Source organism: Paramisgurnus dabryanus, chromosome 2, assembly GCF_030506205.2.
Source record: "Paramisgurnus dabryanus chromosome 2, PD_genome_1.1, whole genome shotgun sequence".
Classification (NCBI taxonomy): Eukaryota; Metazoa; Chordata; class Actinopteri; order Cypriniformes; family Cobitidae; genus Paramisgurnus; species Paramisgurnus dabryanus.
The window spans coordinates 54,695,168-54,711,653 of record NC_133338.1 but is presented as its reverse complement, the minus strand read 5'-3'; the positions used below and the strand labels follow the sequence as shown (position 1 = coordinate 54,711,653).

Here is a 16,486-nt window from a genome sequence, read left to right as displayed (position 1 = left end):
TTTAAGTTTTCACACGCAAGTTTAACCAATTGTGCCACAGGAACACATTCTAGGTATAATTTATTAGTATTTATATTTATTATATGAACATAATAGTCTGTTAAAAATTAGTTTTTATGTTAAGCTATTTTATTCCTTATGTAACGGGATACACTTGGTGTTGACCTTCGCTATGGTAATATGCTAGTGGTTTCTATTGAAGTAGGAAATCGTAACCACTAACAAACAGAAAGTTTCTGAGCCTAACCAGTTTGTCATGTGAAGTTTATTGGAAACCATAAAGTATTCAGCAGTAACGAGAACCTGATCCCACAGACGCGCGTCCACCGGAGGAGAGCTGCGCGCCCACTGGAGAGCTGCGCGCACTGACGGGGGCGGAGTGCCAGTCTCTCCACTTTGGAGACATCATTGAAACTCACACAGTGTTCATGAAACTTTGATAAAACAGCATTTCAGTTTGTCATTAATGCTTGCATGCGCACTCCTGTGAGTTAATTAAAAATGAAGCGCGCTCTTGCAGGTCACGCGCACCTATGTATTGGAATTATTAGTTTTCTTACCTTTCCACTGGTTTATGGAACCTTCAGTCTGTTTCAGGGCAATGCATATTCAAACTCAGTCCCACGACAAAGAAACAAGTAAGTAAACTTTTTTTATTGTTTCCTTTCACTAGGAAATACAGTTTTAAGTTTGGTTGTGTATTTTTATTTGTGCATTGTTTACGGCTGTAAATTAAACTTGAGCAGTTTGTTCTGAGAGGATGCCACACTTACATACAGTCTATTAACTTGTTTAACTTTTTAAAAGCTCTTTAAAAAATATCAGGTGCACTGTCAGGGGTTTTCTCTTCATTAAATGAAATTGATGAGCATCCGCATCTCGATGCAAATCTTTTGGTAAAGTTCATTTAGTACATTGTAAGAGCTGTAACCACGCCTTAGGAGTTACGCATTCAAAGTAATTTATCAAAGAATATTGATCTAAAACACAATTAATGCATTTAACAAATAAATATATGACTCATGGTCCATGTGTAGACGTCATTTTATGTTCTTATTACTCTGCAACATTATGCAATTAATTGGAAAACAACAAAATTGTGAAGAAAAGAAGTAATGCGCATTTTAGTGTGTTTTTATTATTTGTATTTTTTCTTTTAAATGTAAACCATACAGATTATTTAGACGTGTACATATTTTACTGTTTTGTCTTTATTGTTCTTATTTTATTCCTTGCAGAAACTGGTGTGCGTTCGTAGTGCACAAGACCGTGTCGTGCGCTGTGCACGCGGCTACCGAAAGCGTCGTGGATCCGCAGCTCGCGCCCTGCCCGCCGCATCTGCCGGAGTGTGCGCAGCGGATGATGTAAGTGTCTCTGGGGGGCGCGCTCTGGGCGGAGGTGTGCGCACTATGAATGGTCAGCAAGGAGTCTGTCCGGTTGTGTAATGAATCAGGCATGGGATCAAACCTATTATAATGCTGGAAAAGACAAGTATGACATGCTGTTGAATCAGCTTGGTTGTGCAAGTCAATTACTGTCAGTGTTTCACTCCAAGAACGTGCACAGCACATGCACACACATTTTCCGGTGATCTGTCCGCACATACATCTAGTCTTGAGTATTTTTATTGGAGGAAGTCACCAGAGATCAGATTAGATAAAATTGTGAAATTGGGCCTTCTTGAAAACTCGTTCCAGTTAAATTGGTCTCAATAACTGTCAGGTTACGTTTGTCTTATCAGTATCCAAATTATTTATGACACCGGAATGCCAGAGGTTAAAACCAGTTAGTTTGTGTAAATTTGCCTGAAACCATGAGATTCATTCACAACTGTGTGTTGTGCGAATTCTGTATAACTGTTATGCACATTTGTTTTATTGCTTATGTAAGTTAAACGTACATACCCTAACAGTTGTGTGATTGTAGCTGTAAAGTGCACACATAGCCAGGCATGTCCGTACCCCTCACCACCAGCACTAAAGCTGCACTCCAGATGTGTGTCACCGAGTAAATCATAATAAATTATGCACATAAATCTACACTGTTATTTTGAATGTTATATTACACTGTTAAACTGTCACTGACATGTTTGTTTACATGGCCCGGGGACTAAAGGATACACAAATTATTAATGTCCAGATATACATACTGTACATAAACTACAAGTACAGTATACTATTCACTGACATCTCTCAAGGGGGAAGCGGGGGAGAAACTACGCAGGGTTAATTAGAACTTTACATACTTATACAGGGCCGAGCAATCTGTGCTCAATAGGAATATAAAGTATTTCTAATTTTGCAAAAAGGAATGCATTGAAAATGAAGTTTTGTTTTGACTTTTCTCCAAAAGGACTTCAAAAGGACAAAATAGTCATCAATAAATAACCCTTATGCGACTTGTGCATATTCCAAGTGTCTTGAAAGCATACGAATGGGTTTGTTGAAAAACAAGTCAAATATAATTTTTTGCATAATGAAATGATGGATTTCACAATTGTATGTCTTCAGGACACTTTAAATATATGGCATGAGTTGCGTGGAGTTATTTTATGATGCTTTTGTATTATTTTGAACTTCGAGTTGGTCACAAACAACGAAATCAGGGATTTAAATGACATGAGGGTAAATGATGAGTAAATAAAGAAAACAATTTCAATTGGGGATGATCTGATCTTTTAAACTCTAGCTCACAAAGCTACTGTGTAGCTGTATTATTAGTATCCTTAATTTAGTTTTCATCATTTGACTGGCATGTGCCCGATGGTTTATAATGTTGCAATAAATGACATAATTCCTAATTGTCTTTCAAGGTATCATACTCGCCTGGTGCCACTATACAAAGTAGCTTACAAACAGGTGACTGAGCTGGAGTGGAGGTGTTGCCCAGGTTTTCAGGGTCATGACTGTACTGATCTGAAAGATGCACCGCCGAGACCTCACGTCCTGCAGGAATCACAGCAGGATCACTCGATGCACACCAACCTGCAACAACAAAGTGTACTGGGTAAAGATCTGTTTTTATTATTTTGGAATAGGAAACATCTCCAAATAAAATTTACTAAATGTGTCCAGCGTTTGACTCAGTATGTTTGGCTTGGTTGTTCTAGGACATTCTGGGACGCATCCTTCGACACATCCAGGGCAAACTGGACAGAATACGGATCCCTCAACACAGGCTGGTGAGCGCCAACAGGAGAGTCGGCGAGTTAAGGCTTTAGAAGAAGAAGTAGAGCATCTTTCTCAGACAGTCCTTGACTTGCAAGCTGCCATGACATCGGCTACTGCAAACCTGCGGGTAGAGTTACAGGAATATGCCAGCAAGATCTTTGGAAACATGTTGGGGAACTTGCCACAACCAGATAATGTCAAGACGGGTAAAACCGAGAGCTTCGTGCTCCCGTCTGACCTTGGTGGATCACAAGTTACAGATGAGCTCCAGAACCAGGTCACCAACCTTTCCAACACAATCAGCACTAATACAAATGACATCCAAGGTCTGAACGTCAAGATCCAGAACATCGATGAACAGCTGCATCGGCTAACAGAGGCATCCAGTACTGGTCCACTTCAACCTCCATCCACAGCATCAAACAGCGAGTGTTCGTGTCAAACGTACATAGACGAAAAGATCTCTGACCTGCGTATGGAGCTTCTTGAAGGCATGGACATCAAAATTTCCGATATGAAGAATGCATGCAACTACAAGATCTCTACAGTTCAGGAGATGTGCGAGGAGCAAGAGATTATCTACTCAAGCTTGGTCGAGCTCGTCGAATCCAAAGAGGCTGATCTCCGCAAAGAGATTCAAGATCTGCATCTACTTTTACCAAATGCAACGTCCCCAGGGTTGGACAACCCTGAGGTCCAGAAGCTTAAAGACGACCAACAAATCCTAACCAATGCCATTAGTCATCTGAATACCACACTTGCACAGATTGATGTAAAGGGACGTGCTCTGGGCGTGAGGGTAAGTCTTGCAGAAAAAAATGTAGAGAACTGCTGCAAGCTTGAAGCGAAGATGAGAAGCGAACGGCACAAAGAGCAACAAAACATTGTGTTTGATGAACTGTTCAATAGTGTGCAACCTGACAACAGCAGTTCACTCTTAAAGTATGAGCAACGACTTGAAGTCCTAGAGAAACACACTGAGATCATGCAGGTCAATATGGGCTCTCTTTCTCACCAGATGATGATGATGGAGATCTTAGTCTCAGAGCTCAATCACTCCAAAACTTTTGAGAGTCACGATGAAAAGCTGAAGATTGTGAATTGTGGGCAATGCCAAGAGCAAGTGACGACGATGAATGACTTGCTTAACACGCTTGATAGACGTGTGGCGAACATCGAGAACGTCTGCGGCCGGTTTGAACCGATGTCCGACAGTCTCAGAAGGATTAAAGATGGACTCAACAAACATGTTAATGGCCTGTGGACCTGTGTCCGACATCTGAACAGCACAGTACTCACACATACAAGGGACATTAACACTTTTAAAGACTCTTCACGCTTCTCAAAGGACCGGCAGGATGGCATCACCACACAAACATATACAGGTAAGCAATGCTTTATTACTCATCCTGATGAATAGAGGAACTATGTTGCTCTTACTCATGAACTCAGAGAGCCCTGTTTGCAAGAGTGGTCCTGCTAGAAGAGTGTAGCAGTGATATGGATCTCTAATGTTTTATTACCTTAGCTTAAACTTGTAACTTTTACATGTGTCAAAACAAGTCTCTCTGTAGTGAAAATCAGTTAAATCCAAAAGCATTGCTGAGGATTTCCTTCATAAAATTGCAGTTTTCCAAAGACAGACTAAAAACAGCTGTTTGAAATTGTCTCCTACATTACAAACACGTTACCAATCACATCATCACAGTTACAGCCATAGGAGTATTTACTGTACATTGCATGTTTTAAGTGTCTCAATTTAGATTTTTCCCTCATGTGGCACAGATCGGATATGACCCATGAATGAGTATGCGGGAAAAAAGCGAATAGATTCCGATATTCTCTGATCGGTTTCAGGCCTCATTCATATGTGGAAATATATTGGAAATGATCCGAAAACATGCATTTGCATCCGCAGTGTAAGCAGACAGATTGGATATACCCATCTCAAGACGTGTCATGCATCATTGAATATGTACCGTATTTTCCGGACTATAAGTCACACTTTTTTCATAGTTTGGCTGGTCCTGCGACTTCTAGTCAGATGCGACTTAAGGGGATCGCACACCGGCCGCGCAGCTCAATGCCGCGCAGCGCTGCGCCATTCTAAAAAAATCAAACACATTGTTTTCTATGAGTATACGCACACCGGTGCTGCCAGTGACTCAGGAAGTTGCTCAAAGCCCTGTAGCACCACACAACGCCCCTCACATAGTTTAACATTAAATAACATCATATTTGTCCTAAATCATTAACAATTAACATTGGCTGGTAACGTATATTTTGCATTTTGAAGTAGACGCTATCTGACGAAGGTCGCACTATTTAATGTGCACTTCCGGTTTACGATACCTCAGAGTTGTCCTAGACGCAACTCGACGCGACGCTGAGATGTGCGGCCGGTGTGCGACCCCCTTTATACGTCAAAATTATTTTATATGAACAAAGAGAAACAATTACCATCTACAGCTGCGAGAGACGCTCTGTGCTGCTCCTGTATTTATGTAATTCAATGGATTCCGTGATGCGGAATGACTTTAGGACCTTTGTCGTGTTAATTTAGCCTATACATGTTACTTTAACAAGTTCGGACACCTATTCAGCCTGCTGTTCTTTGCTATTGTTTTGTCAAATATCTTGCCTTTCCATATTAAATGTGTGTTCTTCGGCTTGGATTTTGTGAAATCATTTTCCAAATAAACTTGATGTATAGTCCAGTGCGACTTATGTATGTTTTTTACTCTTCAAAACGCATTTTTGACTGATGCGACTTATACTCCTGAGCGACTTATAGTCCGGAAAATACGGTAAACGGGTGGTCAAAAACAAATCAGAATTGGGCACTTCTACTTCTGTGTCACGAGCACTGTAAACGCTCCTATCAGTAGCGAAAAAAGATGTGCTCCAAACACGCAACTCACATTTGCATTGTATAAAACTGGACTATGCATCAAAAACTGCCAAATAGAGCATCTATGTACATGTATATCTACGGTCCAAAATGGTGCGATGAAGTGCAGGTTGGGACGATTAAGCATATTTATATCTGTGCTCTGATCTAGTGCGAGGACTGGAGGTATTCTAGGGACCAAAGGAATGTACTAGGGATGCACCGATAGGATTCTTTTTGGGCCGATACCGATTTAAAAAGACAACTTCTGTCTGATGCCGATATCGATATTAAACACTTGTATACAATCCTATACAGTTGGTCTATTAGCTAGTTTATTTCTGCAACAAATTATTTTTACTGAACATGGATTTGATCTAATTAACATTCAACTGACCAACATAATAAGAGAGGCACAAATTAAGCTAAAACAAATATAATAAGACAGCATGACAACCTTCAAAGGTGGTTTTTGCTATTCAGCATTTCTTTTATTAATAACACTAACTAATTTTTTACATATAATGGATTTCTTTATGCAGTTAATTAATAAACAATCGGTATCGGCCTTTATCGTGCTATTGCCGATATGTCGATGGTTTCAAATTCGTCAAAAATTGGCCGATAAATATCGGCGGCCGATACATCGGTGCATCACTAGAATGTACCCTACCCGAAATTACCTGATTAACTTTTTACCCAAACCCGACATGCATTAATAATGTTTTTTAAAGAAAGACCCATCCCGGGACAAACCCGAGAATTGCACCCGAGTCTGACCCTTACCTAGGGGCAATTTTTTTGGTACCCGAATGAAAACGCCCGGGTTTGTAGCCCGGGTTCGTGTGTGTAGCCCGGGTTCCATCAGTCAGACAGAAAATTATAGGTTAACTTTTACATATGCTATTACGATGCTCGAAGACAAGTTTTAAGTGATAAAATGATCGACTACAGAGGGAGGTAAGAACTAAAGATAAAGCTGAATAGGGTACAGAAGTATCTCATAAGTTATCTTGATTGTTTGACCTAGTACTGTACAGTATTCAGAAGTCAATGATAAACCACATGCAGTTTTCCTGCAACAGTCCAAGGCTTCACAGAAGCATTTGCCTGAATGTTTCAAATACTTGTATAGTTTTTTTTCAGTGGTAGCACATCTGCTCCTGACAGCTCAAGTCTCTCCAGAGATAAATCGCTTCATTGCACTGTCCAGTAACTGGATTACATTTATCTTCACTATAGCAAAAGGTCTGTTTGTGTTAGTAATACTAGTACAACATATTCACAGTTATGGCACAAAACACATTTTTTTTGTGGAAGCGTTGGTCTTCCTCTGGATATTTGAAAGTTTCTCTCAGCAGCTGTACGCTGTGCACGAGGTTGTTTTACGCAATCACTTTTAAACGGTACTGTTTACAAAGGGATTTCCTTCAAATACACAAGAATGTTCAGGTAGCCCCCGGGGGAAGCAGTGTTTCCCTTCTGTCTAGTAATTGTACACATATGTCACAAGTGGACCAGCTCCAGAATTGAGCAATGTCTGGCCTTACATGGGACAACATTGTGTGTGTGTGTGTTCATGTGGGCATCTGCTTCTCATTTGGGCGATTTTGTGTTGGCAGTTTTTAAGATGTTCTGGATGCATTAGTCAGAGTTCCACCCAGCATAGAGAATAATGCAATTCATACTGTTGCAACACACACAGTCAGAGGGATTTTTTGGGAATAGTTAGTGCTTTTTTAAAATAGTTTAATGTGCAGTAAATCCAAAAGAACTGATCTAATGGCTCTTGGTGGATTATGTTTTTTTGTTTGCATGTTCTCAGTATAGAAATCGTATCATTTATGCATCCGAATTGGAAAGCTTAGATTTTACTGTTAACAAGCATCAAAACTGTGGGACAAACAAACATAAACAGTAGGGATGCACCAATATATCAACCTATAATCGGTATTGGCAGAAAAAAGCTGGGTGTTTCAAAACAGCGGATTATCTCCGCAGATTATAGCCTAGCAATCAAACACATGCCAGATCTCAAACTGTGTGATTATTTTGAATTGATTTTATGTGCATCTTAAAGTATTGTATACGAACCGAGTGTTGGAAACCCCAAATTTCAAATTAAAACCCCTAATTTGCAAAAATGTTTTTACACTTGCTTGAGCTGGTTAATAATTTAGGTGAAAAAGTGTAAATGTGAATAATAGGAGATAGAAGTGCATTTGCCGAATATATTGTGATGTAGCAAACATTAAACCCATGTGACTGACCGTCATTATCTTTATCATATATGGGGCTTAACGTCGTCGTAATGCCTGCATCATAAACTCTGCATTCTGTGCACATTATTTAGTTTGGCAATTACAAGGTGCACTGCTAGTTAATTTATAACTTGGCCAATCGTAACTAAATGCAGTCATGTCTCCATTTTGTAAGTGTGCCTTGTTTTGTTTACTGTTGGTTACCAATATCACCATCATCCGCTTGAACAACTCGAAGAAAAAACCCTAATTCACATTTCTTTGTTTTTCTTTTTTTTTTTGTGAATTTTGAAAAGATTCGCTACATGTTTGGATGGAAACCCAAAACAGAGTTGCAGTTTGTACGTTCCGCACTTTTAAGATTTCATGACGTAATGATTTCAAGTTGCTAATAATTGCATTACTTAGTTACTTTTCATGGAAAGTTATATTTACATTACTTTTAAGTTACTTTTTCTTACTTGGCTGAGGCTTGATCTTTGATCTCCATTTCTGACTCAAACTGTTCCCGCTTAGGCGTACACGCATAAAGTTTGCGTAATTCTACATGACTATGACTACGCATAACTTTTTTAAAGTAACTAAAGTAAGTAACTCAAAAATGTATGTGTACATTTAAAAAGTAATGCGTTACTTTACTCGTTACTTCAGAAAAGTAATAATTACTAAATGCACGTTACTGGTAATGCGTTACCCCCAACACTGATTATATAGTACCTACTATCACAGTATGCCATTTCGGACGCAGCCCATTTTTGAAGCCCAAAGTGGGTGGAGCTGGCCATCACTTTCTTGGCAGCTTGTCACTCCCGGGTATCCGAAAATGGGCAAAGAGATGGAATGTGGGTAAAGCTTTGGTGCTTTGTTGCTGAAACTATGCCAGCCTAGCTTGACGTTAGGGACAGCAGAGGCAATTCACCTGTCACTCAAGTGGTCACGCCCTTAATTATGCAACACTTTATGGCTTAATAAAATTAAAACTGAGTTGAAAAGAAATTCACCTCCTCACAGTTGCCATGAATGGCAAAATATGCTATATAGACCAAAACCCCTTTTTGTACCAGGCTGAATTTTTTTTTCTGCTATGAAGTTTTTTATACGGACATCACAGCCACTTCCATATAGATTCATGACAGAGACCCGAAGGCTGCCATTTGGTATTGGCACAGACATTTTGTTTTGGTGCATACTTTATAATTAAGTAGTTATTTACAATGGATTGAATTGGTTTATGCTTGTTTTCCAGTTAATGTTATCATATTATGGATTAAAATAATCTGATAATCTGTGCAGTTGTTCCACCAGATACAGTAGAGCACATGAAACACAACTGTGGTCTCCTCAGATTTTAAATATTGCTAAGGTAATGATGACAGGGAAAAAAAATTATTTACTCTTATGCCATCTTGTATGTTTGCAGAAAGCTTGTCTTAGTAAATTATGGGTTTCCTTTTTTCTGAAAGATAAAAATGTAATTCTGGAAATCATGAATCGTTCCAAACCTGACTTTAATTTTTTTTTTGGAAGCTGATAAATATCATCAGAATATTGACATTTGGGTAAACTTGGGTGAAGCTCTTTTAAAATGTTGCCTATGTAGGCCGTGTGTATTTTTTTGTCACAGTCCTTTAGTGTTCATTCAGTTGTTTTCTTGACCTATGACATTAACCTGTGAGATGAACTTGTATTCAGTCTCATCTCTCACACATAGATGTATTTATATACATTTATCTATCTGGAGGTCTCATTCTGGACTCTATTCTAGGAGACTCATTAGTTTATCATCAAAGAGCTGATATGAGCTCATGCAATATTGTTTGACATCCCATGATCTCTCTCTCTCTCTCTCTCTCTCTCTCTCTCTCTCTCTCTCTCTCTCTCTCTCTCTCTCTCTCTCTCTCTCTCTCTCTCTCTCTCTCTCTCTCTCTCTCTCTCTCTCTCTCTCTCTCTCTCTCTCTCTCTCTCTCTCTCTCTCTCTCTCTCTCTCTCTCTCTCTCTGCATTCCTTTCTTAATATAAACATTTTTACGTGTGTCTGTGTGTATTATTAAGGTTTAGAATATGTTTGTCCCAGGTTGGTGTTGTGTCCACTTTCTCTGTTTGATTTAATAAACATGAATTTAAATGATATCAGTCATTAGGTTTATCAGTTGTCACATGGCTTCATAATGCGCTAACAAGCTAAATTCATGTACCATTAAAAAAATTGCTGGGTTATTTTCAACCCAGTGTTGTATCCAAACGGGACGAATTCAATTCAATTTTATTTATAAAGAGCTTTTCACAATTGTTAATTGTTTCAAAGCAGCTTTACATGAATAGATGTAGGGAAAAACACAGAATAATCTATAATATAAGAAGAAGACAACAGCGGCTAAGAAAAAAAAAACGTCCAAGCGAGCGTAGTAATAATGTAACGTATACAGTAAAGTGCTAAGTTAAGCCGATGTTGGCTGACTTTCCCGGGGATGAAAAAACCCCTAGGAAAAAACCCTGTGGGAAAAATCCTAGGAGAACAAAAACCCTTGAGAGAGATTAATATATATTTATATATATAAACACGATAGGGATATGAAACGGGTAAGCGGAACCCAGCTGTTGGGTTGAATTAACCCAGAAAATGTTTATATTTGATCCAAAAATATTTATTGTTTACATTTGACAACCAAGCATTTTCAGGTTAAAAAAACCAACATAAGGTTTGATTACAACCTAACGCCTTGGGTTGAAAATAACCCAGACTTTTTTTAAAGTGTGTTTTCCCCACAGATCATCATTTCAAATCTGTTCAAGTTCATTTTAATGATTTAATTTGATCCGATTCCTCCCTGAAGAAAATGCTACTCATCTTTTACTGTGGACAAACCCTGGCATGACTTCTGTATGAAGTATGAATACATTTGTGCATTGATGCATTAGTTGTGTATATGCATGTGTGTGTGATTATTGTGTGAGGAAATGTTGTTCTGTGCCAGAAGTTTGTCACTGCTTTATGAGTTGATGAGATCATGTGAACAAACTCATGTAGGGTGGAACACATAAATTATTTGTAATGATTTCCTGGTCAGTTTTTTCTTTATTTTCTTTATTCTTCATGCCATTTCAGCATCTATGGCTATATTTATTAACAACAAGCTGATCAACACAAATTGATCCATAAACAGGTTGGGGGGCAATTTGGTATCTCCAATTCACCTAACTTGCATGTTTGGCCTGTGGGAGTAAACCGGAGTCCCCGGAGAAAACCCACACTGACACAGAGAACAGAACGTTCAGTCTTTTTAAATGAATAAGGTTTGCGACCGTTCTCAAAAAAAAGATATACATTATATACACATCAAAATATTTGAAGACCACATCTTCAAACATCAAGATGTTTGAAGATAAAGCTTTCAGCGAGAAACAGACTGAAAATGAAGTTATCATTCATTTAAAATTTGGTTTGATTTTGCGTTCAGAAAATTTGGGTCAGTTTGTCAAAAACCCAAAACTTGCTGTTTTTATCTGCAAAACTTTATGAACAATAAAAATGATTTTAACGAAAGAGGTTCTTTTGTATGACCTGATAAACCTGGGAGTTTGTTTTTTAAAGCAGCTGAAGTTGTATATCACACCTGTCAGGCATTTATTTTTCTTCTTACTCTTTCTGTCTGTCATCACTCTTCTCCAGGTGTTCATGAAAGTAAACCAGCTGTAAATGTGTCTATGGAAGGAGATCTATCACAACTAGAGCCTCCTGTGATAATGTCAGGGGAGGCGGGGCCTCCAGGACCCAAAGTCACATCACAGTCCCCTCAGGGGACACCGGTTACCGGCTACGCGGGAGCTCCAGGTAAATTCATTCAGATACATTCTTTATTACACTGGTAAGCATTAAACTGAAAGATTTGTTTGCTGATTGGTTGTTGTTTTTTACAGGTTATCCGCTGTTACAAAGTCAGGATTCTGTGTCCGGTATTTAACCCTTTTGAACACAATTACATTCTGTGGAAGTTTAATCCTTGTTGAGATTGTTCAATGATTTAAAAACCCTCCAAGTGCCATACAAATGCTGATCATACAGTCAAATATTAAAATCATATTTCCCTTTAATTTATCCCATAATTCTGTTATTTTTTTACTCGACTTTCCTGCATCCCTGTTTCACTTAAAGGGGACATATGATGAAAATCTGACTTTTCCATGTTTAAATGCTATAATTGGGTCCCCAGCGCTTCTATCAACCTAGAAAATATGAAAAAGATCAACCCAGTAACTTAGTTTTGGTTAACTATTCTCTACAAGCATGTGAAAATAAGTCAAATTTGACTCCCCTAAGTCAAATTTGACTCCCCTTGTGATGTCAGAAGGGGATCTTAATATAATTATACCGCCCCTTAATTTGCACTATCCAACCACTGCACTGCCATTTAGTGCAGAGAGAAAGAGAGAGAATAATTGACAGCACAATTGAGTTTCAATTTCAACAAACCACCATTATGGTGATCAGTGTTTGCATTAGCAGCTTTTTTGCATTTAAAAGGACACACCCAAAAAGGCACATTTTTGTTCACACCTACAAAATGTTAATTTTAACATGCTATGATAAATTATCTGTGGGGTATTTTGAGCTAAAACTTCACATATACTCTGGGGAAGCCAAAGATTTATTTTACATCCTAAAAAGTCTTGTGAAATGTCCTCTTTAACAACCTCACAGGGATTTTAGAGGAAAAGTACAAGATGACCGTATTTCATATTTGGCTGAACTGTAACTTGAGTTTTCATGTACTTCAAGGAATAGGATCATTTTCATTTTGGGTGAACTATAATTTACTCACCCTCATGCCATCCTGGGTGTATACATGACTTTCTTTCTTCAGTCAAACACATTTACATTCAAATTAAATAATATGCCGCCTCTTCCTAGATTTGTAATGATTTGGAATGGTGACAGGTTCTTGAAGCATTTATACATCATCCATATGACTAAGATGGATTTATACACAGTACTATGCAAGACTCTTAGACCACCAGCTTTGTTGATTTAGCAAAGTTGTAATGTCCATCCATTTTTTTTGTTCACCCTTTTAATTAAGATACAAACAAATAAATACAGGAAATATGTACATAAAATTAAAAACTAAACGGAACTAAATGTCTTCTGCGAATTTTGAAATTTACGTTTAAGAGATCCTGCAGTTTCCTGCTATTGCTCAAGTGGAAGTGGAGTTTATCCTTAATATATGACACTTCAGCTTATACTTTTATACTGTTTTAATACTGCACGCAAATTTCCTGTATTTTCTGAGAAATAATTATATACAGTATGATCACTATGCGAATGATGCACGATGGTGCGATTGCCATAAATACGCGATTTAACGCAAGTGAAAAATTTGCATGACACGAAGTTAAATCCCGCGAATCTAGAGCGAGGAACGCGATGCTTTGTATTTGGTGTGTACGCAGTATAATGGGGGGTTCACACCAAAGCAAATTCAACGTTTTGCGCGAATAGATTACATGCAAAGTCAATGCAAAGAAGCAAATAGACACAAACTCGCACGGGGCGATGCAAATAACGCGAATTTTGTGGCAAGATTTCCGCAAAAAACACAATATTTGCCTCAGACCCGTTTTCACGCAAGTTAAAAATATTCTATTTGAGGAAAAAAATCACATGACACGAAGTTAAATCCCGCAAGTAATCTAGTGCGAGGACCGCAATGCTCTGCATTTGGTGTGTACGCAGTATAATGGGGGGTTCACACCAAAGCGAATTCAACATTTTGCGCAAATAGATTACATGCAAAGTCTATGCAAAGAAGCAAATAGACGCAAACTCGCACGGGGTGATGCAAATAATGTGAATTGTGTGGCACGATTGCCGCAAAAACACAATATTTGCCTCAGACCCGTTTTCACGCAAGTTAAAAATATTCAATTTGAGGAAAAAATTCACATGCACAAAGTTAAATCCCACGAGTAATCTAGAGCGAGGAATGCGATGCTTGTGTTTGGTGTGTACGTAGCGCAAGACTTTTGCACAGTACTGTATGTCTTCTAAAGTGGCATTAATTTAGTTGTGTAGTTACGGTACACTAGCTGTTACTCAACACTAGCTAAACATTATTCAAAGAATGATTTGTATGAACATACTTACATTTGAATGCATATATATTTTGGATTAATGTGGCCTTTATCTGTACCCATTTACAGCACAGATTCCATTGAGGACCGTTCAGATGGCCAAAGGTAATAAAGCTAATGTATATTTCACAGATCTATATTGTAATTGTGTGAAAGTAAAGTGAATATGTTTGCGTATGTGCGCAGGAGATGGGCGAGGAATGACGCGCGTGTCATTTTCAGCCGGTCTGACACTTCTGCCGTTTCCTGGTGAAATCGCCATCATCCGATTTAACAATGTCCTGTTAAATGATGGAGGACATTATGACCCCAAAACAGGTGCATTTACACTTTCTCAATCTTGTAATTGTTGTGCAAACATTACAGTATAAATACATTTATTAATAAAAATGTATACTTTGTAAGTCACTTTGGATAAAAGCGTCTGCCAAATTTGCATAAAATGTAAAAATCTATTTGTAAGATTAGATGAGGTGTCACTCAGATTCATGCAAACAAGATTTCTGAATTTTCATGTTCGTAGGTGTGTTTATTGTGCCAGTGGATGGGCGGTACCTGCTCAGCGCCGTTCTAACAGCTCAGACTGGAGAACGAGTCGAAGCTTTTCTCTCAGTAGCCAATCGCAACATCCAGAAGCTCTACACTGCTGGAGTAGGGGGCGGAGCCAGTGAGGGGTGTGTCTGTGGAGGCTCCGCCTCTGTAAGTCTTGCACTACATTTAAAGCGAGGCCAGAGGGTAGGGCTTGTGCTGACCTCAGGGAAACTGGCGTTATCAGCGTCCAATGAAATTCTGTCTTCATTTAGTGGAGTTTTGCTTTACCCAACGGTGGCCAAACGATAGCCAACACCAACATCAGAGTCATTTACATTTGCAAAAAGCCACTCTGAGATTTAAAATCCAGTTTTAAACACTGATGTGAAGATAACATAAATCATCAAGTTTGGTTCATACTGTACCAGGTCAAGTGCAAAAGAGAGATAAACCAAAATACATTTACAGTATTTATAATGCTAGTAATTATACTCTTAAAAATAAATGTATTTTTATTAATGGTCTCAGATTTTTGGACGCCGCCTGTATTTACCTTCCAGAAATCAGCTGCTCAGTGGATTTTCATTTGAGAAAAAAATATTGTAGGGAACTAAAATATCTATCTGTTCATTTGACTGCAAAGTTCATTTATTTGTTGACTGTGATCCAAATGTAAACCCAAGACTGTATGTGCACAGACGCTCCGATGTTATGTTGTTTTAAACATTTCAAGAAAAAAATGCATGTTGTAAACGATAATATTTTACAGATTTGTAGTTGTACACAGACACGTCTACATCGTATTACTGTTCATAGACATCACTTTTACCTGTGTGTACACCATCATCCCAGTGAGACAATGTTTTCTAAAAGTTTACATTTTATTTACTGATGCGTTTTATCTATCATTTATTTTTACTGTCGTCATAATAATGTAATATATTTTGTGCAGAATTTGTGGATAAGAGCTTTACAGTTATGTACATCAGCTAAGGCATTTATAATTAATATGATTTACAAAGTGCTGAATGTCAGAAGTTTCACAAAAATGTGCAAATAAGTTTCTGTTACAAAAATAAAGCTGTTTTGACAATCACATGTTTATGGTTTTTGTAATTTAGAAAAGACTATTTCAATTAAATTTTCAATTTAATTTATTTATATAGCGCTTTTCACAATAGGTAATTGTATCAAAGCAGCTTTACATTAATAGAAGCAGGGGAAACACAGAAAAATCGACAGACAACATAAGTAGCAAAATACAGCGGTTATGCATAAGCTTTACAAGCGAGTGTGTTGATGATGTAACGTATAGAATAGGGTGCTAAGTTAAGCCAATGTTGGCTGACTCCCTGGGGTTGAAAAAAACTAGGAGAAAAACCTCCCGCATTAGCCAGGAGGAAAAACGTCCTAGGAGGAAAAAACCCTTGGGATATATATATATATATATATATATATATCCAGTATGTAAACTGTTGGTCAGGCATTGGCAGGGCATCACGT

The 16,486-nt window shown here is 38.2% G+C and overlaps 1 protein-coding gene across 1 annotated transcript; it reads left to right on the top strand.

Moving 5' to 3' along the window:
- Positions 1–234: 234 nt before the first annotated feature.
- emilin2b (elastin microfibril interfacer 2b) lies at positions 235–16,079 on the top strand. Its single transcript, XM_065261807.2, has 9 exons — positions 235–638; positions 1,239–1,364; positions 2,813–3,006; positions 3,110–4,555; positions 11,991–12,152; positions 12,239–12,274; positions 14,522–14,557; positions 14,639–14,770; positions 14,976–16,079. Exons 1-9 carry the CDS (start codon positions 502–504, stop codon positions 15,290–15,292), a joined length of 2,586 nt encoding a protein of 861 aa, XP_065117879.1. The 5' UTR covers positions 235–501; the 3' UTR covers positions 15,293–16,079.
- Positions 16,080–16,486: the final 407 nt, after the last annotated feature.